The sequence below is a fragment of the Amblyomma mixtum genome, chromosome 2 (assembly GCF_055824585.1).
Source record: "Amblyomma mixtum isolate Tamu chromosome 2, ASM5582458v1, whole genome shotgun sequence".
In the NCBI taxonomy this organism is placed as follows: Eukaryota; Metazoa; Arthropoda; class Arachnida; order Ixodida; family Ixodidae; genus Amblyomma; species Amblyomma mixtum.
Genome location: NC_143013.1, coordinates 202,663,951 through 202,688,124, shown reverse-complemented (window position 1 = coordinate 202,688,124; position 24,174 = coordinate 202,663,951). Strand labels below are relative to the sequence as shown.

At 46.1% G+C, this 24,174-nt stretch overlaps 2 protein-coding genes across 2 annotated transcripts in view; one reads left to right on the top strand and one right to left on the bottom strand.

Annotated features, from left to right (window-relative positions):
- LOC149362254 (monocarboxylate transporter 6-like) overlaps positions 1-23,038 on the bottom strand; it is a 70,683-nt gene extending 47,645 nt beyond the window's left edge. Inside the window, exon 1 of the mRNA XM_089572955.1 lies at positions 22,784-23,038. Within this exon, the coding sequence (XP_089429081.1) occupies positions 22,784-22,879 (96 nt within the window). The 5' untranslated portion in view covers positions 22,880-23,038. The remainder of the gene's footprint in view (positions 1-22,783) is intronic.
- On the top strand, positions 11,757-14,972 carry LOC149362255 (uncharacterized). The gene is made up of 2 exons (XM_089567477.1): positions 11,757-12,417; positions 14,956-14,972. The coding sequence occupies exons 1-2, from the start codon at positions 11,757-11,759 to the stop codon at positions 14,970-14,972; spliced, it is 678 nt and encodes a 225-aa protein (XP_089423603.1).
- Positions 23,039-24,174: the final 1,136 nt, after the last annotated feature.

The window sequence follows — 24,174 nt, the reverse complement described above, 5'->3', positions numbered from 1 at the left end:
TAGAAATCGTCGAATGATTTTCAAGTATACGCCGCCGCGGTGGCTCAGCGGTTATGGTGCTCGGCTGGTGACCCGAAAGACGCGGGTTCGATCCCGGCCGCGGCGGCTGGAATTTCTTTGGAGGAGAAATTCTAGAGGCTCGTGTACTGTGCGATGTCAGTGCACGTTAAAGAACCCCAGGTGGTCGAAATTTCCGGAGCCCTTCACTACGGCGTCTCTCATAGCCTCAGTCGCTTTGGGACGTTAAACCCCATAAACCAAACCAAACCATTTTAAAGTATTCCTCTATTTCCCAACGTTATCCTTTGATGCCTAAGAGCCATAATGCACAGCCGACTATGCGCTTTGTTCGACAAATTTGGTACAGGGGAGGTCACAACACGGGCTCCCAGCCACACGTTCACAGGATGTCTGCTTGGCAGATTGAGAACAAATGCAGAGGCAGTGCGTGTTTTCAGTGGCGTAGAGGACGGAATTTTTGGCACACAAGTTCCCGGTTATTGAGCTTTTAATCCTACGCGTCATATTTTCTCGCCGTTTTGAAAAGCTGCCTCCCGTGATACATACCTCCCGTTTGCCCGTTTTAATGCAAGAATGCTTTTAGCGGCTACATATGCTCCTCTCTCTCTCCCCGCAAATTTCGTCCGTCCGCTTTCCTTCTGTCCGTACAGACCGCGTCCTCTAGGGACTGAATAAGTACATAAGCTGGGCTCAAACGAGGTTTCATATTTATCTTTTCCTGTTTATTTGAAGTGTTCACGACATAATCGATTACGGTGCCAACTACGCAGGGTGTCAAATCATCGACTACAATAACAACGTTTCCAAGGCTGATAGTCTAGGCATCACAAAGGGGATTGTGTTGGGCACACTAAGCAGCGGAGCTTCCAGCGCATGCACTGGCAGCGAGCGATACTCGACCGCCAACGTTTTAGTTCGGCGAGCGTCAACAAGAATCGCCGTGATTGGCGGCAGATGGCGCCAAGTGCCGGCAAGCTGGCCGCACGCCTGCTGCGTCAGGGGCAAACAGCGCGAGCGCACTGGCGATGCGCGTAAGTGTATCGCTGTATGTTATAGCTTTATGCTATGCTTGTACAAACGCTAGCGTCCTGGTTGTTTTCGCTGCCAACTTCACCCCTTGTTCCACGGCATCGTTCCATGCCCTGCCCCCACCTCTTTAGCGCATTCTCTGACGGTCTTTCAGCGCGTGGTATGCACCTTTCCAGCAGGCTGTCCGCATGTGAAACTCGATTTGGAAACAAGCACTGGTTGTCTACACTTGCGCTGGCTCCAAATGTCCCAGATTCCACCCAGCGCTCGAGATGGATGAGCCATTTTCTAGCCAGAGAAATTTCCCCCACGAACTGTTGCTATGGCTCAAGAACACTGCTCAAAACCCACGCGTTCTTGCAGTGGTCAATCAAGGCGTACCACGGATAACACCGCCACTCTTTTTCAATTTGACCGCATGTTGCCCTACCGTCAGCAAATCAGTTGAAACAAATTAGGCATCATTGGATCGAAAAAATATAGAGCACGCCCACGTAAGAGTCAAAACGCAGCTTATACCCGCGTGGAAGCTGCACTTAACTGCGCAGTTGTGGCACCGACTGGCACAGCCGGCGTGCTGCCTGAATTGTCTGCAATGGATCGTACGGTTTGGCGAAAAAAAATCTAACCTTGTCATTTTCAGAAACCATAAAAAAAAGTCACGTCCTCATTTAGCAATCAGTGCGAAATTACGTGCGGCACAAAAGCCGGCGCATGATCGCTAACTTCGCGGTTCGTGACAGCGGGTGGCTCGGCCGGCATTCTCAGCCTAAATTGTTAGGAATTCAACGTATGTTCACAAAAACAGACGTTTCTCACATTGTTCTTGTCCAAAAGCGCCGGGCTGCAGCGCCGAACAGCCGAAGGGAGGCGGTAACACTTACACAGTGTTTATGCTACCTGGAAACGAAAAACGGAGAACGCCGAGCACTCACATGTCCAGGCGTCCATGGTCGCCAGGATATGCGCCCTCACTTAGTTCCCTAGGCCGTGTTCTTTACCAACTGTGTCCACTCTCTACCAATTTTCTTCTCTGTACCAAATGTGTCCGCTCTTTACCAATTTCTTTCTCTGTGACACAAGCTAGACCAGCCGGTAGCGGGCATTCTTCACAACCAGAAAGATAGGACATAGAAATGTCTGTCTACCTTGTCCGCAGGAGGAGGTGCAAGCATGGAAGGCGTTTCAGGAAAGGCTTAGCGCTTTCTAGGGAATATAAAACTTGGTGGTAGCCGGATGCGGCTATCCATCAGGTTCTTTGGTTGCTTCGCCGTTCTGTTCGCGCACTCCTGCTGTTCCAGCCAGGCAGAGTGCCTGGTTGCCCTGGCTGCTTCCGCGCCTTGGGAATAGCAGGACGAGGTGGAGGAAAAAATGTATTAAATAAAATGAGCCGACTTTTTCGAGCTTATGGGAGCCACCATCAGCCGCTTCTCTTAGCTGTTCAGCATACCGTTATAGGTGCTTTCCCTGCCACCGCGTTAAGTCGATTGTGGTCTTTTTTCCTTAACCTCGACAACGTTAAATGTCACGTGTGGCGCATAACTCGGTGTCGGCATGAAGGGGAATTATTATTGTAGTAGAGGGCAGAGACACAAAAACGCTGTTTTGCTGAAAATGAAGTTGCAGGGTTTTAAGGTAGTTAAACCGAGAGGATATGCGAAAACATGTGTTTAGCCCGGTTGGGTCACGGTTTTTCTTTGCTGGGTCGTGGACACGTCTCGCCACGATATCAGACTCAAGTTAAGAGCTGAGCGAGGTTGAGCTGATTTGATATGTTGGCGCCGCAGATGGAAGCTGATGACGACGATGTGCAATGCACAGCGCGAGAGCACGTTGCAGTTTAACAAGAAGCGTGACCGCCTGCGGCGATAGCACAGTGCTCTCGTGAAGTTTCTAACGAAGCTGATCTCTTCGCACCCCCGCGGGTTCGAATAGCAGTCGCGGCAATATTTATTTAATTTTTGCACCGTCAAATTCAGGGACGCCCCAAGACTCTTGGTTGGCTTTGACCCCATGATGTAGTGCTATCGCATTGAAAAAGTGGTAAAGAAGAATCGAACGACTCTCCTTTTTGTTAGGACCTCGGCACGTTACCTCTACATCATTTAGGAACGTTCGTTGGATGCAATAAATGGAGGCCTTGAACGAGAACTTCACACCGCACTGTAGGCGAATTAGATTACAGGAACGTTCTGGTCAATGGGTTCAATAATTATCGTCACCAATTAATACGGACGATTAATACGGCGAAGCCTCCCGGTGTCTGCGAACGGGTGCGCCTGGGATCCTCCATGAGTCTGTAGGGGTCTTTCAATGCTACCGCATCAAACTCTAACGGTCAACTAACTGTACCCCAAGTTCGTTTATTTTGCTGTTTGGCGGCGCGCTCAGCCTTGCGCTGCTATCGCTGTATTCGCTTGCCTGCTTTCAACGACCTCAGTTACCCCTTGGCCTTGTGGCCTCCCCTCCATGTGCGGATACATGCAGCTGCTCTTGGCGACACAGGTGAGGTTTTCGCTGTTGGCCCGCACGTCCTCATTACCAGGCTTTGGCAGTAGCTCTCTGCAGCCGATCATTACAAAGGACATGGTTAATTGGGGAGACATGGGAGAGGCCTCTGCCGTGCAGTGGGCGTAGTCAGGCTTATTATGATGACGAGTGTGGCAGGCTGTGGCATTAGCTTTTGTTCTTTGTCGAGATGTTGTTCTTAATCAATAAAAAGGACTCGAGATCCTACTGTGCATTATCAGACCAACGGGACTGTTGAGTCAATGCAAGACCGTATGATGGGCCGACACATGCTGAGCCACTGGTTTCTCTGAAGTGTCTGTTCTGAGAGAAGTGGACTTAAGTGCGATGGGTAGTTAGGGGCAGAGAAACAACCGCCAGACTGGTTGCCCATTGTTACGTATGTGTGCCTCCCACAATTTCGACGTGCTTCTCCTGAGTGCACTGTATGACGGGTGCAGTTCGGGCATAATATTGGAGATAATTTGAGAAACGTACCTCTTCAAAATCAGCTTCAGGTTCGCTGCGGTTTCTGGACATTATTTAGTGTGTTCAGGGTACCGGGGCTGAAATTATTTCTTTCTTAATGCACATATCAATCAGAACAGCAGCTTGGGCTTGTTGGTTATTCATCTTCAAATAACAGCGCAAAAAACACAGACGGGACACATAAACAAGTGCACACAATGAGCGCTGACATTCAAATAGTTTATTGCGAGGCATGCATTGCTTTACACACTGTTGCGAGCCACACGAGACACAACACTTGACTTACGCCATACGTGTCATCACTTCCACGAGAATCATCGCCATCCAACCGCTCCACTTCTTTTGTTGTCAAAAGTACAGATAGTTTGCTGATACAATCATCTCCAAGCATGGCTATCTCGGCTGCCTCAGTCATCTCGCGAACCAGCTGCTCTGCGAATTTATCGATCACATTACATTGTGCATATTCAGCCATGCAAGATTTGGATGGGCAATTTCTCACATGTATTCCAATATACCTGCGTGCTTGATCGACGTTAACTTTATGTTATTTCAGTGTATAAAGCAATGTATACGTCGAAATTAACTTGTTGAAAGACAGCGCTCGTTGTGTCTTCTGGTTCTATGTGTTCCGTCTGTGTTTTTTGCGCTCTTACTTGACAAATATCAATGTCACTCCTTTAGTCCGCGCAATGCAGAAAGTATGCGCGTTTTTGCACTGCGAGATACACTGTCATGTCCCGTTACTAATACGAAAGCATTGCACGACTGTATTGACACCGGAAGTGTCTGCAAAATCTGTCGCCAGAAATTGGTCCCATGTGACGTCATCGGTGATATGAAGTTAAAATAAGAAAAGAAAAATAGGGTCTAGGTAGGAATCGAACGCGGGCGCCGGGGAGCGAGATGACGTGACAGGATGGCTGAAAATTTATAGTGTGGCGTCACACCCGAGCTGAGTCATAATCGATGCCATGTGCAGGCAGGAGACGGGAGGAATGATGGAAACCGAAACGCGGCGCAAAACTGCGTCCGCGGAAACGATGACGCTGGTTCGAGCAACAGATAACGCAGATGCACACGTAATTCCCAACGATACCATCACTGGTTGACCTCAGTGGGGTGGCACTTTTCCCGAATGCGTTCACCAAAATTGTGCGCAACCGTTGCCTTAGAGCATTCCGCCTGGTGTTATAGCATTTCTCTTTGCATATAGCTTTCATGTTTTAGTGAAGTTGGAAGCTAGATTGCAACAGAGGTTCAGACCAGCGACATATGCACTTTCAATTGCATGCTTTCGGAGACTATTTTCCGTCAAGGTGCGGTTAAGGAGCCAACAAGATGTCGAGATGTGAGATGTGAGGTGTTCGGACCGATGATATATGCACCTTCAGTTGCATCCTTTAAGGCGCGCTTGAAGTGTCCACCGAGAGATGTCGAGATTTGAGAGCTACTCGCCCTTTCCTTTCCTGAAAACACATTTTCTCATTCCTCCACGTAAGCAGAGCTAAGTGTCCTCGAAAGTTTTTGTTCGATTTGAACAAATGGGTGAAAGTGTTGCCGATAGTTTCGCCATACCTTCGGAGAAGGTTAAGTGAGCGTCCTCAGAATTTGCCTCAAAGCGAATTTCGCAGTGCAAAACACTTTCCATAGATGAAGAAATGCAACTTCCAAAATGTAGAGACAGGTGCGGAGATGAAGCTGTATTTCTTGTACGCGCCTGCATTGAAGAGTGAAAGCCTTGCTACGCGTAGTGTTCTTAATAGGGGGTTCAGAAGTGGCAACTTTACCCACAATTTGAAGGAATGAAAGCCACTTATTCCAAAAATGAAAACGTGGAGGCAAAAAAACATTGATCAGGTCAGTTATAGCCTGTAGAAAAAGTAGTTTTTGGTGGTGATTATAACATCACTTATTTGTTATTTTCTGTCGCCTTCTTTGCCAGATTGCGCGTGAAACCACAATCCTGTCACTCGTGGGATCACCTTCTTCCGACCATGTTGGCACGGCGAGTTGCAGCGACGTCATGCGTACCGTAACTGCATTCTGCCTATTCAGTGTTGCGTGGCGTTACACTGAGAACACCAATGATGTAGAATTCACAGGACTGTTGCTGACAGCTCTCCTTGAAAAATGAAGCAGCTATCATTGACCTGCCCTTGGCTGCACTGGAAAGGAAACGAAACGTTGAAATTATTAAAATTTACATTTAACATGCAGCACATTTAGGTGCTTTGTGAGCTGCATGGTCTCTGCTAAAGGAAAGCAAGAACATGACCGAACAAATTGCACCTTTTCCCTTTGCCGAGAGTAGATGTAAACATGAAATACTTTCCAAGAGAGTGTCTCATTGTCTAGATGGGTTGTAAGTAAGTGCCACTAAACTCATTATTGAAATGTGTCTCGCCCATGTCATACCACGCCGCACTAAGCCATGAAGCAGTTCTGCCGCCTACCTCGCCGAAGCGCAGAACGAGCCAGAGACGCACGCATTCACGAGCCAACGGCTCGGGCCTGCGAGCTTAATGTGCCTCGAGTCAGACGGAACTTCGCAACTGCCAAACCCGTGACATCCACGGAGAGCTGCTCCGGTGCGGCAGCGCACACCCCTGAGCTGGTCTCCAAATGGCCCCCAGACCACTGGTGGAAAGGGAATGGTCCATTTCACCACCCTCACTCCTCTCCTTCTATGGATACCCCGCCCTTGTCAGTTCGTTGTATAGCCCCAAGTTTGGGCACCCACAAGCGCAACCTTGTAACCCGAATGGCTTCCACGCCGGTGAGAATTGCAGTTTGAGAGCGATGAGACGATGGATTAGAAGGATTATACACTGCCGTGAGCAGCCTGAACTTCGCAGTGATAGCAGAGGCTTTAAGCACCCTTCAGCTCGCGGCGCACCGATTGCTTCACCGTACGCAAAGCTGATAACCATTCAGAACTGAAGTTCAGAAAAGTTTGCAATCTATTCTCCATTCGGGTCCCGCGGTTTTGAGGATGCCAGCCAAAAAAATTCTATCTTTAACATTCAACGAAAAGAAGAGAAAACGTTGGACGACTCTCTGAAGCTAAGTTTTGCTCTGATTCAGTGCGGTGAAGTCCGGTGCAGTGGTAATCTAATCGTTTGTGTCAGTGGCTCACGGGCGCATAAGACGTAGAGTGAAAGATACGATGTTTTGCACTTTCTGCGGAAGTAGTAGAGCACCATGCAGTTTGACAGCGATAACCGTTGCGCAACCTCTACAACCTCCGCGCATTCGCTGCGGCGGTAGCTCTGATTTCTGAGGTCCTAATAAACAAGTTCACAAAGGGCATGCGAGCACTTCACGCCTATTGCCAATATTTAAGTTATGGTACGGCCCTGTGTGCTATGGCACGGTATGGAATGATGCGGCATGGTGTTTGAAATTTAATTCCCAGAATCTACACATGGGCAGTGAAAGACGGCGTAATGGAGCGCTCTGGATCAATTTACACAAGCGGAAATGGGCATAGCAGTTGGAATGCCCACTTTCCGAGGCACCCCGAGTTAACTGGGCCGATTCATCTACCACTTGACTCTGAAAATTTTCCCCGTATCGGACTTCAAGGCGTCGCTATAAAATTGCAATGGTCATTTATGGCCGACAAGTGCCGGATACTTGTCATGAGTTGTCGTCGGTGATTTTTTTCGATTATGTACGGAATGGCAAAGCGTTGTCAGCCGGCCATTCATTTCATCAGGTAAATTTGCATCCTTAATAACTCTCTTGGGCACAGCTCATTATTTGACGGAGGAAACATATTTGGCCTAAATATATACTCTAAGCGTCTAGAGAAAGCGAATCTATCAGCTTTCGAAAGCAAAGTGCAATATTTTTTTTTATTACTAGCATTCTTCAGATTAACTCCTCCGCATTCGTGGAATCACTATATGTTGCGAAGATCCACATGACGGTACAAATTGAGAAAAAAAAAGAATTTATTTTAATTGGTGGCAAAACGTGTGTGCATGAAAATATGCAAGGGAATAGTACCAAGTTTCTTTTGTAAAATGTTAATTTTCTCGCCAGCTGCAGCAAAAGACCATTTTATTTAATGGCAAAACGCGTCTGAATGGAAATATGGAAAGGAATTGCACTAAGCTTTTTTTTGTAAAATGTTACTTGGATCGCTAGCTGGGCCAAAAGGCAACCCCGTTTACGAAGCCTTATCAGGAAATTTGGAGGGCCGTCAAACAGCCCCAGTAAGCCTTGCGGCCTCTGCGTTTAAATGAGACTAGTCGCGTTTTTTTGTGCAACTAATCGGAAATATGATTCACAGCGTTTTTCAACAAGATTTAGATTCTAGGCGATCTGTGGCACAGGTCAAAGGTGGCGGAGTTTCTATGCTTTGCCTAACCTTTGTTCCAAAATCAAGTACAAGTTTACCCAAGGACAGTCTATGGTGATGATGAAAATTTAGAGCCTTCTTGGGCGACACAGAAAGCATTGTGAAGTATATATACCTCCTGTCACTTTTCTTCAACCGGGTTCAAATACGACAGGCAGTGGGCTTTCCATTTTCAATACGGCGATGGTTCGGCTTTGACAAAGAGGAAAATTGTCCAAAATTGGCATTTCCAGATCGCGGCTAAGCCATATCATGCTGAAATACTATATGCCAATGCGGCCGCATGCGAGTATACGTCGCGTAGTAGCCTACTGTCTAGCTACTAAAAGCTACGCAACGCCGGTAAAGATGCTCTCCGGTAAAACTTAACCTACATGCAGTGTGCATTTTTGTAAAGAAAAATACAGCAGTATATTTCTCACCGTACGCAAATTGGTCGCCAAACAAGTTCACTGGACCGCCGTCCGGCATTCCTGGTAACGTGAACGATACTAGATTAACGTTAAACAAAGAAATCGCTGCAAAGCATAGTGCGCTCTGAGAAAAAGCTGCAGACTTCGGTTTTTACACAATTGGGCTCAAACCGCTTTATAACGTTAACGCACGTATTATCCAAGGCACTGAAACCTCAGCGTGAAGAAGCTGAATTATCGCTGACATACATATCAGTTGTTTGTTCCAAAAATCACGACATGCATATTTTTGCAGTAGATAGAGTGTAGGTACCTGCACTCTATCTACTGTGGATGTCTACTGTCGGCATCTTGTGTCGAATTGATTTTGTAGGTTTGTTTTGTTACCGTTCTGTTGTATTGCGCGCATTTGTCCTAATTTACAATTTTTTAGATCACCTAGCAACATTAAATTGATGACTAAATTCCTAAAGTTATCGCTGCTGATTCTGCTAAAAGTTTGTCACTACGATATAGGTCTCGTCAAGCCTGCAAAGGGCTTTTTGTATGCAACTGAAGCACTTCTTATGTACAGTCTTTGCCAAAAGTAACCAGGCTGCGCGATTTGCTTCTCAGTCGTATATTAAAGCTATTATGCCAGCCCTCAAGCTCTAAATCTCTGTACGGTAAGGAGAACCCCTGTCCTCACCTTCAAAGACTTTTTATTTTAAGGGAAGCCGTAAGAGTTCTACCGTAAAAATGAGAAGCGGTATTTATCGACCGCCGCTACTTGTGCCATCGGTGTATGTTACCGTCCGCCAGATGCACGAAATCAGTTTGTTGACGACCTCGGCGAATCAGTTAGTTTTCTTGCAGACAAGTACCCGAACGCAGAAATAATTTTGGCTGGTGATTTCAACTATCCCGGAATAGACTGGCGGACGTGCACATCCACTGGCGGTACAAGGCAGCGCGAATGTATGGAATTTCTTGATTTAATTTCCTTGTTTAATCTGACCCAAACCGTATCCTTTCCAACGCGTGGAGCTGCTGTCTTAGATCTGGTGCTGACAACTGAGCCAGAAAATATGCATGTCAACGTATTAGAGCGCATTAGCGACCATAATGTCTTACACTGCGAGTACGCCCTACCAATTAAAAAGCCTGAAATGCAAAATAAGGTCATATACGATTATACGCGAGCAAAGGTAGACCTAATCTTGAGCGAACTGTCGTCATTTTCCGAAGAATTTTAAACACATTTTTGTCGTGGAAGCACGGAAAATTGGAGAACAGTCCATGACAAGCTAATTGAACTGAAAGGTAAATATATTCTAAAAATTACCATCACCCCCTCAACGTGCAATATATGGTTCACTTCACAAATAAAGCGATGCATCAATAAAAAGAAGCGTTTATACTGTAGAGCAAAACAGACTGCCTCGAATGGTGATTGGGAGCGTTACAGGCATCATGCAGCAGCGTGCAAGAAAGAAATTGAAGCAGCTAAAGACAAATTTTTAATCATAATATATCGGGTTTATTAAAAAATAATACCATGAAATTTTGGAAAGTAATAAATCCCAAGTCTTCAGCTACAAATTTATCAATTATAAAGGATTACGAACACCTTTCACCATCGGAGGCAGCAACAAAATTTAATGCATTTTTTAGTTCCGTATTTACTGAAGAGATGCCAATACCCCCTGATCTTAACTTCACTTCTATTAGTGCTTCCATGAATAATCCTATCATCACTCCTGAAGGGAAAGAAAAAGCTATTGGCAGACTACAAACTAACTCGTCACCTGGTCCAGACGGTATATGCCCGAAACTGCTAAAATTAACAAAACATATTGTATCTCACTTTTTTACTGCCTTGTTCCAGCAATCTCTTGACACCGGATGCGTACCTGCCTCGTGGAAACTTGCTCGTGTTACTTCTATATTCAAATCAGGTGACCAATCCATGCTAACAAATTACAGACCTGTCTCGTTAACGGTTTTCTACATGGTCGTTCGTGTGAGACGCAGTTGTTTGAATTAATAACCGACCTTCATCATGCCGTGCACGCTAAATTAAGGATTGACGCTATATTTATTGCATATCAAGGGAACCAGCGAAAATAGACGCAAGACAAGAACACAGAAGGCACACACCACAACGCTGGACTTACAACTGTTTTATTGCGATGAAGAATTGCTCAATTTAAAAGAATTTCCTGCCTGCGCACACACCCTACAGACAATACACTTCGCGCACCACATGGTGACATGGCTACTATAATGATAAAAACTTGCACTCTTTTTCGGTGATAATCACAGACTGCTCACTGACGCATTTCTGCTTATTCTTTCTGATCAGGAATGCCTCCAATAGCTCACGCTCACGTTTAGTTTTCCCCCGCCCGAGGCATTCCTGATCAGAAAGAATAAGCAGAAATGCGTCAGTGAGCAGTCTGTGATTATCACCGAAAAATAGTGCAAGTTTTTATCATTATAGTAGCCATGTCACCATGTGGTGCGCGAAGTGTATTGTCTGTAGGGTGTGTGCGCAGGCAGGAAATTCTTTTAAATTGAGCAATTCTTCATCGCAATAAATCAGTTGTAAGTCCAGCGTTGTGGTGTGTGCCTTCTGTGTTCTTGTCTTGCGTCTATTTTCGCTGGTTCCCTTTATATGCAATATGAACCAACTAGCGTTATCAATATGTTTGTGTAAATGGTGTTGTTCTTCCCCAACCGTGGTAAAATCTGGCGTGCCGCAAGGCTCGGTGCTTGGACCAATTTTGTTCTTGCTCTACATTAATGATATAAGTGAATTTATTACCTCTACTACTAGATTATTTGCTGATGACTGCGTTATATATAGACAGATTATCAACCCTGACGACACTAACTCTTTGCAGAAAGACCTCGACAGAATCACCACTTGGTGTGAACAGTGGCAAATGCAAATTAACGTCTCTAAAACAAAGACTATAACATTCACCAGCAATGATCAGCTTCAAAATCACTGTTATTCCATGAATAGTATTCCCATTGGGAATGTCTCCACAGTCAAATACCTTGGTGTTAATCTTTCGTCTGATCTAACATGGAATAACCATATCGATGCAATTGTCAGTAAACCATCTAAAGCACTTGGTTTCATCAGACGTCACTTGCACCAAGCTGATCCCGCCACCAAACCTTTAGCTTACAATAAACTCATCCGCTCAAAAATGAAATACTCATCCTTAATCTGGAACCCACATCAATTGTACTTAATTCACAAACTGGAGTCAGTACAAAATAAAGCAGCGAGATTTATAACTAAGGGCTATTCACGTCATTCCAGCATAACGACCATCAAAGCGTCGCTAAAGCTATCATCACTTGAAAAGAGAAGAATACTAGCACTATTATCGCACTTTCACAGATTGTATCACAGTCCATCTTCTTTCGCTTCATACCATATTAGACCCGCCCACCGTATCTTTCCGCGCTTAGATCATGCTCTCAAAGTCGCACCCGTGTTTTCACGCACCCAACTCTTTAGTCATTCACCATTGCTTCTTGCCGTCCATCATTGGAAGAAGTTGCCAGATGACATTGTCTTCACCTCTAATGGTGACGCCTTTGTTCAAAAACTAAAGTGTTTTTTACAAATAAATTCGGATTACGAAGCCTCTAATCCGGCGTTCTATCAGCTTTGAATTTTCTGTACTTTTTTTCCCCCGATTTTGCCTGTGGTTTTGGATTTGTGTTGCCTGTACAATTGTGTGGAATATTGTTTATTTGTAACTGTACACCCCCCCCCCCCATGTAATGCCCGGAAAGGGCCTTTAGGGTATGCGAATAAATAAAAAAGAAGCAAACCACACAGCCTGGTTACTTTTGGCAAAGAATGTAGCATCTGATTTTAATTTAAATTTCTTACTCTGGTTCTGATATTTTTCTTACATTACTAGCCTAGGCCTCTTTCAGATGTTGTATTATCATCATCATCATCAGCCTGACTGCACCCACTGCAGGGCAAAGGCCTCTCCCATGTCTCTCCAATTAACCCTGTCCTTTGTCAGTTGCCGCCACTGTATCCCCGCAAACTTCTTAATCTCATCCGCCCACCTAACTTTCTGCCGTCCCCTGCTACGTTTGCTTTCTCTTGGAATCTACTCCGTTACCCTAATCCTCATTAAACTTCTCTCCTTCCGTCTGTAAGAAATGCACTGAGAAAAGGAAGTACATATGTAAAGAAAGAATACATGTTCGAGGGTGCCTCAAGTCTTCACTGTGACCATCTAAGGTGTTATGTTATTATGCGTTGTGGTTCATTTTTAATATAAGTGAATACATAGCTACAAATTGTATACCACTCACTGGCTGCAGAATTTGGTACAAGACAAGCTCTGAGGGCGAAAGCCATTACCTGGAAATGTTTTTCAACGCCCAAAAACTAGGCGCTCTATAATTAATAATACTGGCTCTCCAAGTGAAAAAAGATGGATTTAGGAATGAGAAGCGATACGTAAATTAATCAAATTTTGTGCGAAATCGACGCGACAGACTGCGCACGCCGAGCCCGCACCATGCTGCGCGTCATTCTGGTCCGAACGCGTGCATCCGAGTGCAACCGGTTTGAACCGGTTGAAACGGGTTCATGACCCAAAAAAAATCCTGATCGTAGATAGGTGTCTAGTCAGCCTTGTTATGTTTATTTTTTTGTGTTACATTGGCATACAAAATGGCATATCAAAAATTTCTTTTAAGAGGCAAAATGAAATGAAGTCACATTTAATGTAACCTTGCTCTGTGTAGGCTAGAATACATCTTATGCGGGACGCAAAACTAACTATAGGAGTTTGTCTTTACAAAACCTTCCAGCTTCAGCCGCTTTGGACACCCCGTCTCGCGAGTATAGGTCACCCCTGAAGCTTGTGTCAGTCAGGGATTTCTGTGCAGAGTACATACGAGTGCACCATCAATACCGAACGCACGCGCCCCCTACTTTACCGCACACTATTGAGAGAAGAAAGGTGCTCTGTTTCGGCAGCTACCATTACGAACCTTACCGACGCTCGAAACCGACTTGCCAGTCACCCTGCCAGCACACCTCCAAAATGTATCCTATGCGCAGCCCTACCTCGCACCCGGAACCTTTACCACATGCATAAGAATATGCGAGAATCACCTCAGCTATCCATCCTCCACTCAACAAGAACCTCGCAGGAACACTGGCTCTTCCTATCAGCCAGTGATCACAGAATAGTTTCCTAAAATCGCCTGTTCGACATTGCCTCTGTAATTCGTTCCATACATCTCGGCCCCCTTTAACCACAATGTTAACAAGGGAAGGAAAATCTCAAGGTCCTTCCCAGCGTTTCGACAAGTGTACTTGTCTTCGTCTGGGCACAGCGTTCATCATTGGCGGGGTTAAAAATAGGGTCATCCCTCCGAGGAAGAATGCCCGGTGAAGGGGAGAAAGGTGGGAAGTGGGAATGGCTTTAGGATGGGAAGAGTGAAACTTGTACAGGCATGATGGCTGCTGAAGTTGATTAAGCGCTCGATCAGCAAAACTGAAAAAAAGGCCGCCTCTGCAGAAAGAAATCTGGTGGTGTGCCGCGTAGAGAGAGAGGGCGTGGGCTTGAAAGGCTGTGTGTCCAGCTGCGACAGGTGGCCTGATGTGACTCGCGGTGTTGTCCCGAAAAACTCAGATAAAGGATTTAGGCAGCATGACCGAACGAACCCTGGAACGAATAACCGGGGAAACTATATCATAAAAGAGAAATAGAAAACAGCGAAAGCATGAAATGAAAGGGGAGAGTGTGTTGGAAAGGAATGCGGAAGAGAAGTATTCCCGAGAAGCGATGGCAAAAGAGTAGAGAGTCGGATATCGAGAAAATTGAACACTGAAGAGAGAAAAAAAAATGTCATTTAGGGGCAAAAGGGCGGGTCGAGGCGGAAGGGTACGGTAAAAACACGATTAAGTGGCCGTATGAAGTGCTGGTAAATGGTCTAACCATGTGAAAGACCTGTTAGAAGAATTACGCCGGTACCAGAATCTACCTGAAAGATTCCAAGTTTTCTCTCGATATGTTAATACCTGCTGGTTTTAAGGTTTTAAAGTTGTGACTTAGGAATGCCTCTCTCTGTTTTTGTTCGTTGCAGATTTGAACCCTGATTGATGAATGAACAGTTTAAGCTCATCGAACCTGTGACCACGTTAATTAAAATCATCCGCCACTGCCTTCGTAGGTTCCTTGCTGTGTCGGCTCGATGACCATTTAGTCTGGCGTTCATTGATTGCCCGGTTTCTCCGATAAATTATTTCTGAAAGAGGAGCATTGAAGCAAACCACACTCTACGCAAAGCCTGCAAGCGTCTAACCATACGGACAGAATAGAACTGGCAGAGCCATAAAACTTAATAAAAAAGCATAAGGTAGCCGACATAAGGAAGTTTAACATGAAGAAAATCAAACATGCTCTAAAGAACGGAGGTAGCCTAAAAGCTGGGAACAGAAAACCAGACAGAGGTGAAAACCACATGTATGTGCTAACAGACATAGAGGGCAATGCCATTAGGAATATAGATAAGATAAATAAAGTAGCCGAAGATTTCTACACAAATCTATACAGTAGCGAATGCAATCAGGACCTTAATGAGAGAGGGTATAGCGCACAGCAGTGGGACATCCATCCAGTAACGACGGATGAAGTAAAGAAAGCCTTAGGAGCAATGCAAAGGGGGAAAGCAGATAGTGAGGACCAGGTCACAGCATATCTCTAGAAGGATGGAGAGGAGATTGTGGAAGAAAACTAGCCACTGTCTACACGCATTGCCTTATGACCTTGAGAGTATCGGAAGCTTGGAAGAGCGCTAACGTTATCTTAATTTGTAAGAAAGGAGTTGTCTAATACTTGAAAAATTACAGACCGATGAGCTTACTGTGCGTTGCCTACAAAGTATTTACTAAGGTAATCGCGAATAGAATCAAGACGGCCTTAGATTTCAATCATCCAAAAAATCAAGCGGGCTTTCGTAAAGGACACTCGACAATAGACGATATTCACGCTATCAATCAGGCGATATAGAAATGCGCAGAATATAACCGACCCCTATATATAAATTACATTGATTACAAGAAAGCAGTTCACTAAGTGGAAACCTCAGCAGTTGTGCAGGCATTGCGGAATCAGAGGGTAGAAGAGTCTTATGCGAAAATGCTTGAAAATTTACATGGTGACTGCGCACCTACCAAAGGCCTTCATAAAGCCAGCAATAAAATTCTAATAAGGAAGGGTGTGAGGCAGGGAGACACAATCTCGCCAATGCCATTCACCGCCTGTTTACAGCAGGTGTTCGGAGCCCTGTACTGGGAACCGGAGGGGGTAAGAGTTAATGGAGGATCCCTATGTAAGCGATTCGCCGAGTGTCATGCGAGGTTTTTGTATCCTAGGTAGTGAGCTTAAAGTATTAGCTTATGCAAATGATATGGCGTTTTCCTGTGCAGACAAGCCTAGAGCTTAAATGAGCAGTTTGGCGCAGTTTTGGGTTCCCAAAAAAACGGCCTGCTGTCTGTGGTTTGAATTGTGAAATACGCCAGCTGAATATGCTGGCATGGGATTTACGCGTGTACCGCTCAAGTACATTGGCGTACCATTATGCGCGTATAGGCTCAGTGAAAATTATTGGAAAGATCGCGTATCGGCTGTACAGCGCTATGTTGAGACATTGCCCACGTGGCCTGTCAATAGTCTTGCCGCCTTTAGCTTGATTTTTGCAACAAAAATTTGGTTTGTTTTTGCAGATTATCCACTGCGCCAAGGCTTCTCTTCATTTATTTATTTATTTATTTATTTATTTATTTATTTATTTATTTATTTATTTATTTATTTATTTATTTATTTCCTCAAAGGTCTCGGTTGAGACAGTAGTGTTTTTGCCACTTTTGTTTTGGGTTCTTAGATGTAATCCACGCGACGGGATTACCTTTTTCAACCTGTCAGGGCAGGCAGGCAGGCTAGGTTTAGACATTCTGAATCTTCATGTGCGATAGATTGTTACCTGCTTTATGATTTTTCTCGACACTTCCCACCCAATGCTTCGAAAATTTCTGCAAAGAAATTTAATTAATGCTTTGCCCACAATGACTGTGTTCTCTAACTTCACTGACCGTCTTTATTTATTGGGGTTTATACATGATGTATGTTTTGCAGGACATGATAGTCTTGCACGAGTAAGTGCAATAAATGCTACTTTAACCATGCACTAATGCTTCCTTCTATAAGTTACGTACGAAAGCTCTACCCCTGATGACTTTGCTTCGGAAAAGGGGCATTATCGTGTCACCTCTGAACTGCCACCTCTGTGATATTTCTGAAACAACTTAACAATGCTTCATGAGTTGTAAGAACAGAATTCTGTAACTTGAAAAAGCGAATTTATTTGAGTTCCCATGCTATTCGACACCTAACCGTAGGCTATCGACGCAGTCGAACGCGCCTCGTGTTAAACTGCAACACTCTATCGCGCTGTGCATTCCACACCGTCTTCTTCATCAACTAATACTACTATCCAACTAATATTCGCGCTGTGAGCTATGTGGCGGTAGTGACAGACGGATGTGCGCTGCATGCGACGGCATGGCCAACTTTGTGGCAGAAACGCGGCACTAGGGCAATACGCGTTGGCGCTCGCAACAATGCTGTAGAAACCTTGCATCGGAGCATGGGCCGTCGGCGTACATTGGGTAAAATGGAACTGACGCTGAAAAAGTTGAAGACGTGCACAGCTGTCCCTCTGGGCCAGTGGACGCCTCAATCGTGCTTTCAGGTACGGAGCTGTAGCGTGCACCTCAAAGAACTGGGCTTTCGCACAATATTTAGTGCTTGGCAATGCTGAACCGCCCGCCTTTTTTTAGTCTAAGGCATCGGCAAACAAAGCTTTTCTGTTTGCGACATCAGTGGTTCCAATTCCACGTGCGGCTGGAGTGTACTGGTGTTGTTTTATTACTGCGCTATCAGTATTATAACCTCCTTTTGCAAAAATAATCCATGGTGTGCGTGTGCGTGCGTGTGCGTGTGCGTGCGCGTGTGCGTGCGCGTGTGCGTGCGTGTGCGCGCGTGCGCGTGCGCGCGCGTGCGTGCGTGTGTGTTTGTGTGTGTGCGTGCGTGCGTGCGTGCGTGCGTGTGTGTGTGTGTGCGTGCGTGCGTGCGTGCGTGTGTGCGTGTGTGTGTGCGTGCGTGTGTGTGTGCGTGCGTGCGTGTGTGTGTGTGTGTGTGTGTGCGTGTGTGTGTGTGTGTGTGTGTGTGTGTGTGTGTGTGTGTGCGTGCGTGCGTGTCCGTGTGGGGGGGCGGCTTCACCCTCTAAAAGCCTTCGACACACAAGCTGCTGTGAAATCGAATTCGTGGACGAAATGGGACGCAATCAAATCAAATTCGGAATTTAGGTACTGTGCTGATATGCGTCTGCGTTCGAGTCACGTGAGAACCGTGACATCATTGCCTGTATATATTTGACCGCAATAAACGGACGGGCGTCTTTCGCTCTGGGCTTGGACACGGACCTCGTTGCTTCTGGATGCGTCTCCGCTCGGTTGGAACACTCACCCCGATAGCGGCCGGACGCCGCTACGACAGGTACAACCAATACTGCTAACGCGCCTTTGTCGTATCACATCACGTGGTCTTTTTTTTTGCGGATGCCATTCTGAAGAAATTTTTTGGAATGTTTCGGAAACAAATCTGCTTTCTTTTTTGATGTTCTACTCCAATTTTATCGTGGTTTAGAGAATTTTTTCATTTTTTGTGCAGTTTGGTGCAAAAATATTTGATGCAATGCAGCCGAGGCGGGACGTGAATGTTCCCATGTGCCGTCGCCAAAGCGTTCCCGGGAAGATCGCCAATAAGAAAAAACCGTTCGTCTCAGAAGCCAAGAACCCGAAATGCTAAAGCGAGACGCAGGTACAAACCGCTCCTAAAGAGAATTCTATATTCAGCAGCTTCCAAGAACAGCATGAGGAAGCCACCCGCCAACAACTGGTGTCCTTTTTGGTTATAAGCAGAACTCTCAGCACATCGGCATAATTCAAAATCATTTCCTCACAGTTGCATTGCATTGCAAAAGTCCTTTTCTGTACTTAATCATTACCGCACTTATCAGCGAGAGCATGCTTTGCAGCACAGTGCAGCACTCTGAGGCATGGCAACAAGTTCGTTGCTCGTTCGACTCGTGTCGTTTACAAGTTACCCTTCTCATGTGGTAGGTTGTACACGGGCCAGACTGGCAGAGGTGTTAATGACCGGGCACGCGAACATAACAATTCCCTGAAAAATGTCTCATCAAAATAACCCCCCACGTCACTGGAGGAGTTGTAAAAACAGTGTTCCGGCTATTAACATTTCAGTCATCGGAAAAGGTAAAAGCAGGGCATATTAGGTTGCAAGGCAGTGACACATGCGTCAGTGCACCGTCTTTGCATCTCACTAACAAGGAAGTTCATTTCCTAAGCAGAAGTGTGCTTGTGCAAGTTTGATAGGAAAAATATCTGTCCTTTGTTGTTTGCCAGATATGGAGCGTGTATCCACTCCTTGCTGAATCTCCACATATATATTTGCTTTTTTTTAGTGTGCCTGATACCCATGCGTCTTCTAGTGACCTAGGTTGGCCGTTTCTCGATTAAACTTCAGTTGTTACTCCAGCGTTGTCTTGTGTTCTTCTTTCCCTGGTGTATCGTACTTTAGCACATGAAGTTGTCTTAAGTTATTTTCCTAGACATTTCCCGCATTTTGTTCTCACGGACTAGGGGCCAGTTTCGCCCTGCCGGGCACAGACAGCTTTCGCTGGTAAATCAATGTTGCAGCACATGTAATTTCGTCTTGAAGAAAATTATCCCGTGTTGCGAGAAGAGTGGGGCAGAACCGATATCCGAACCGGTTCGGAACTGTTTCTTTGCATCGTTCCGGTTCGGTTTCAAGATGGCGAAAAAATATGGGTCCGGTTCAGTTCAGGTTCGAGGCAAAAATACGATACTGATTCCGGTTTCATGTTCAGTTTCGGTTCCGGTTCGACGCACTGGTTACAACAGTACCCGGCCTCAGTGGCTGCGGCATCGGTAGACGGGTTATTGGTGTGCCGCGGAGGGTCGACTTTCGTCCCGCAGTTTCTTGCAGCGGATAGCGTCTTGTTGTCTCAGCGTAGCCTAGCTTTTACAACCTGTGCCTCCGTTGTCTGCGTTCAGCGTTGAGGAGCTCGGATGTTTCTGAGGTGTGTGAGCGGTGTGCTCTGCTTGTAGTCCGTTGCGAGTGCATTTATTTCCTTGCATACTTCAGTGTTGTACAGTTCGTCCGTAATAAAAGATGTTGCCAGCTGTTTGTGGTGTGTCACTCGCCGAACGAGGTCCTGGCTCGCGAACTCCCTTGAAAGGGAAGTTTTTTTCAATTCGCTACCCTAAACTTGCGGGTTTGTAATAGTAAATACGCTACGTAATGCTAACAAACAAGTGCTAATGTCAAGAATTGACAGCAATAAATATCGTAAAATTCTAATCAGGAAATCGTTAAATTAAAGGTATGTCAATGATACCTATCCTTTGGTTGTTGAATTTCGGCTTCTTGGCGGCCAGTTTCTTGGAACTCTTTTAGCGTGCCTGTTTCTTTGTTTTCACAGTTTCTTTCTCCCGGAGTAATTTTGGAAAGCAACTAGGGGATGAGTATGTTATAGCAGATTAAAACATAGTTTCTAAAACAACCTAAAGACGTCGACTACGCTGTTTAAGAAGGGCCATTGTGTTCCTTTCAAGCCTAGAACACGGGAAGGACAAATGTAGGAATGTTATTGCATCTGCGCATGTCCGCTGTGCTATTGCATCAAGAAATCGTGTGTTGGGGTGCGGCGGGGGTAGTTGCGCTTTGTGGTATGGCCTCCCTCGTGGCTATCACCCGCACAGCAGGCAGAGCAGAAGCGAGTAACTCCAGCTGCGCTTCTCGTCGATCACCAGCCGCGCCACTGCGGCGTACGAGCCATGGCTCCGCATAGACGTAGTCTAGCGGCTGCTCATGTAATGCACAGGAGCAGCGACTGGCACTTTGCCATCTGCTACCACTTGCACAGCTATAACAGATACTTGCAGTTTCCGCCTACCAAAAACCGAACTTTTAGGCGCAGTCGCTCTGTGTTTGGTGCTTCCCGCATTCAAGTCGCATGACGCACTGCAGGGCTTTAACAAGACCATTAGAGCCAGGTTATTTCACAGCGATGACTGCGCATAGAAGGGTGGCACCTTCGGCGGCACATGCCGTCAAAGGTTGGTTGGTTGGTTTATGGGGTTTAACGTCCCAAAGCGACTAAGGCTATGAGAGACGCCGTAGTTGAGGGCTCCGGAAATTTCGACCACCTGGGGTTCTTTAACGTGCACTGACATCGCACAGTACACGGGCCTCGAATTTCTCCTCCAAAGAAATTCAACCGCCGCGGCCGGGATCGAACCCGTGTCTTTCGGGTCAGCAGCCGAGCACCATAACCACTGAGCCACCGCGGCGGCACATGCCGTCGAAGGTGGCAAGGCATATGCCATTTTGGATACCATTCAGGCGAGCCGCTGATTAGACTTTCTCGGGAATATGGAGTTCGCGGTGGAGTCATCCAACAGCCATTCATATTTCAACGTATGCTGCTTGTCTTTGTGGTCTTTGTCGCCCTTCCTCTTGGCTTCTCTTCTTATTTCCTATGTATATGGTTGTCATCTACGGTGGCATTCCAGGCTTAATTGTAAGAATTGGCTCTGCGTATCCTATCCCTTCACAGGGAGCTCTATGCTCAAAGCTGTTGTAGCCTTCCGGCGTCACTTGTCTCCAGGTCCCCATGTTTTAAAACACAGCCGAGGTACACTTTTGCAGTCGGTGTTCAGCACCAACGACTCTGGCCACGGATTCTCTTACGGCGTTTCTGTGGCCCCCAGAGACTGAATTAGTCAGCAGCATGGCGTGTTCTTAAAGGCAGTTCCCCTCTCGCGCTGCCTTAGGACGTGGCTGCACATAATTTTCTATCCACAAAGCATTTCATTAATTTGGTAATGACACTTTTGAAAACTTTCCAGAGCCTTAGTGCGACTCAGCAAGCTTTTGTGCGAACTAAAACAGTGCAGGAGAGTTACTGCCTGGATTGGCACAAGTGGAAAATGTTTGGAAGCGTTGTTTGCAGACATGCAGCCTCGCGATGTACTGTAGAAAAGAATGCCAATTAATAATACTCGCTTCAATTGGAAGAAGGTTATTAGTGTTTTTCTCACCATTTCAAAACAAAATAGTGGTGTGCTGAAAGGGGCAAACGAAAAGGAATATCAGACAGGAAATTTTAAAACGTAAAAAACTTCTCTTCCGAATTTTATATTACATGTGTCATTTGCGCCAAAAGCTTAATTGCAGAATGCACATATAATACCTTCCGTAGGCTGCACTTCTGCTGCCCGTACATTTGCCGTGCGCTCTTGTTAACCGACTGATTCTAGAGTGAGTCAGCGGATTCATACCAGTAAAAAAAACAAGTATCAACGGTTACACACTATCTTGAAGAGGAACACAAATAGCAATAGTAGTGCACTTATTTTTGCGCTGTGAATAGAAAATGTAAATCATAAACAACATGTCTGTGGCGTACCGTTGTTTTGTACGGATAACGCTAATAAAATAAAACAGGTTTTTTTAACTAATCAAGCCAGTACGCTTGCACCGGAAAGCAAAACAGCTCACATGAGAAACTACACCGATATTCTGCAACAACACCAAACATCGTGGCGTATATCGTGAATTTAACATCCTTAACCGAAGGGCCACTGCACTTCATCTTGGTTCTGAGCAATCTCAGATGCGACACAAAGTATGGCGCACATTGTTGGTATAAAAAAGGGGAGGGGGGGGGGGCAAAATTGATTCACAGCTGCGTCCTTAACAGCGATCTGCATCTGCGCTGAACAGAGTAGCCTTGATTCACTAACCTTCCATGTCGGTACCCAACAAGTTCGAGATGGCTTGCGGCAGACCCGATGAACGAAGCGCACGTGACATTTTCCTGGCTTCGAGAGAGGACTCATGTCGTGGCCGCTGCTTCTTGGCTTGCTAGGTCCATGGTGAGTGGAGGGTCAGCACTGATGGTCAGGAAGCCGAGCGAGACAAACATGCGCATTGGGGTGCAGTGGGCCGCGTCGCGGAAAACGCTGCTCCAGAACGACACGTGCGTTAGCGAAAGCCACCGCCGGAGATAAACAGAGAGAGAGGAAGGGCAGAAGTTGCAAACATGTCGGGCAACAGCTGCGTGCAGTGTACCTACGTGACGCCCATTGCGGAGAGCAGCTTTCTGCCCTGTGTTTTTCTGCTGTGTTTTTTTTTTCGTTCTAGCGCCGTACAGCTTTCAGTTTTATCCACAAGCAACGTTTTTACCGGATGCCGGTCTGGTTGCGGAAATGAGTATTTCTTTGAGAGCGTTGCCGTGCCTGCGAGTACACGCGCTGACTCCTGTTCTAGGCGGGCAGCCGCAACTGAGTAGCTTACGTAGCAGTTAGCCGAGGTCTGACGACGAAGATCATGCTCATCAATCAAATTTGTGCAATAGGTATCAAGTATGGCAGAAGCATGCCTCGACATCAGGCGGAGTTCTATGACAAGGGTAGCACGGGTGAATTTTTCTCCCGTATGCTTGGTCGCACGCGCTAGCTGTGGTTCCTGTTTTTACGCCGGGGTTTTCATTGCTTGAAGAGCTCTGTGGTACACATAGACAACAATAAAAAATTGGCCCTGCGTGCTACTCTTGACGAGCCTCTAGCCGCGAGGCTGTTGTGTTCTCGAGAACCTAATCAGGAACGCAAGTACAAAATAGAGCAAACTCTAAATTGGTATGCAAAAGGTTGGAAGGCAACATGGGCAGGAATTACCCGTACCGAAAGAAGTGGCAGAACAGCTCTGTGCACTAGTGCCGTACAAAAGAGGAGATCTGGGCCATGTCGCCGGGTCTTCTCCTTTCACAGCGGCCGATGATAGTGGCGTTGATGAAGTTACAGGGGCCACAGGGTTGAACGCGGGAGCCTGAGCGATACGCATCGTCTTGCTCTTGTGGAAACAGGGTCAAGAGAAGCAGGGTGCTGTGGTGGATGGTGGTGGTCATTGCTGGAAGCAGTGCGTGATGGCAATGGGTCCTGGACGATGAGCTCTTTGAGGCGTCGACAGAGACATTTCTCGACGACCAATAAAATTAGTGGTATAGTGATTGTCACGATTCCTAATGGCGCGATTAGGGCTCTAAATGTTTCCGCACTGAGTCACAGTGCACGAGCACATGAGTCACCGTCTGCAAGTGAAGGGGGCGAAAACCGTAACCTAAACTCTTAAAGCA

Coding starts and splice junctions, on each gene's coding strand:
- LOC149362255 (XM_089567477.1), top strand. CDS start 11,757: ATGCAAATTAACGTCTCTAAAACAAAGACTATAACATTCACCAGCAAT.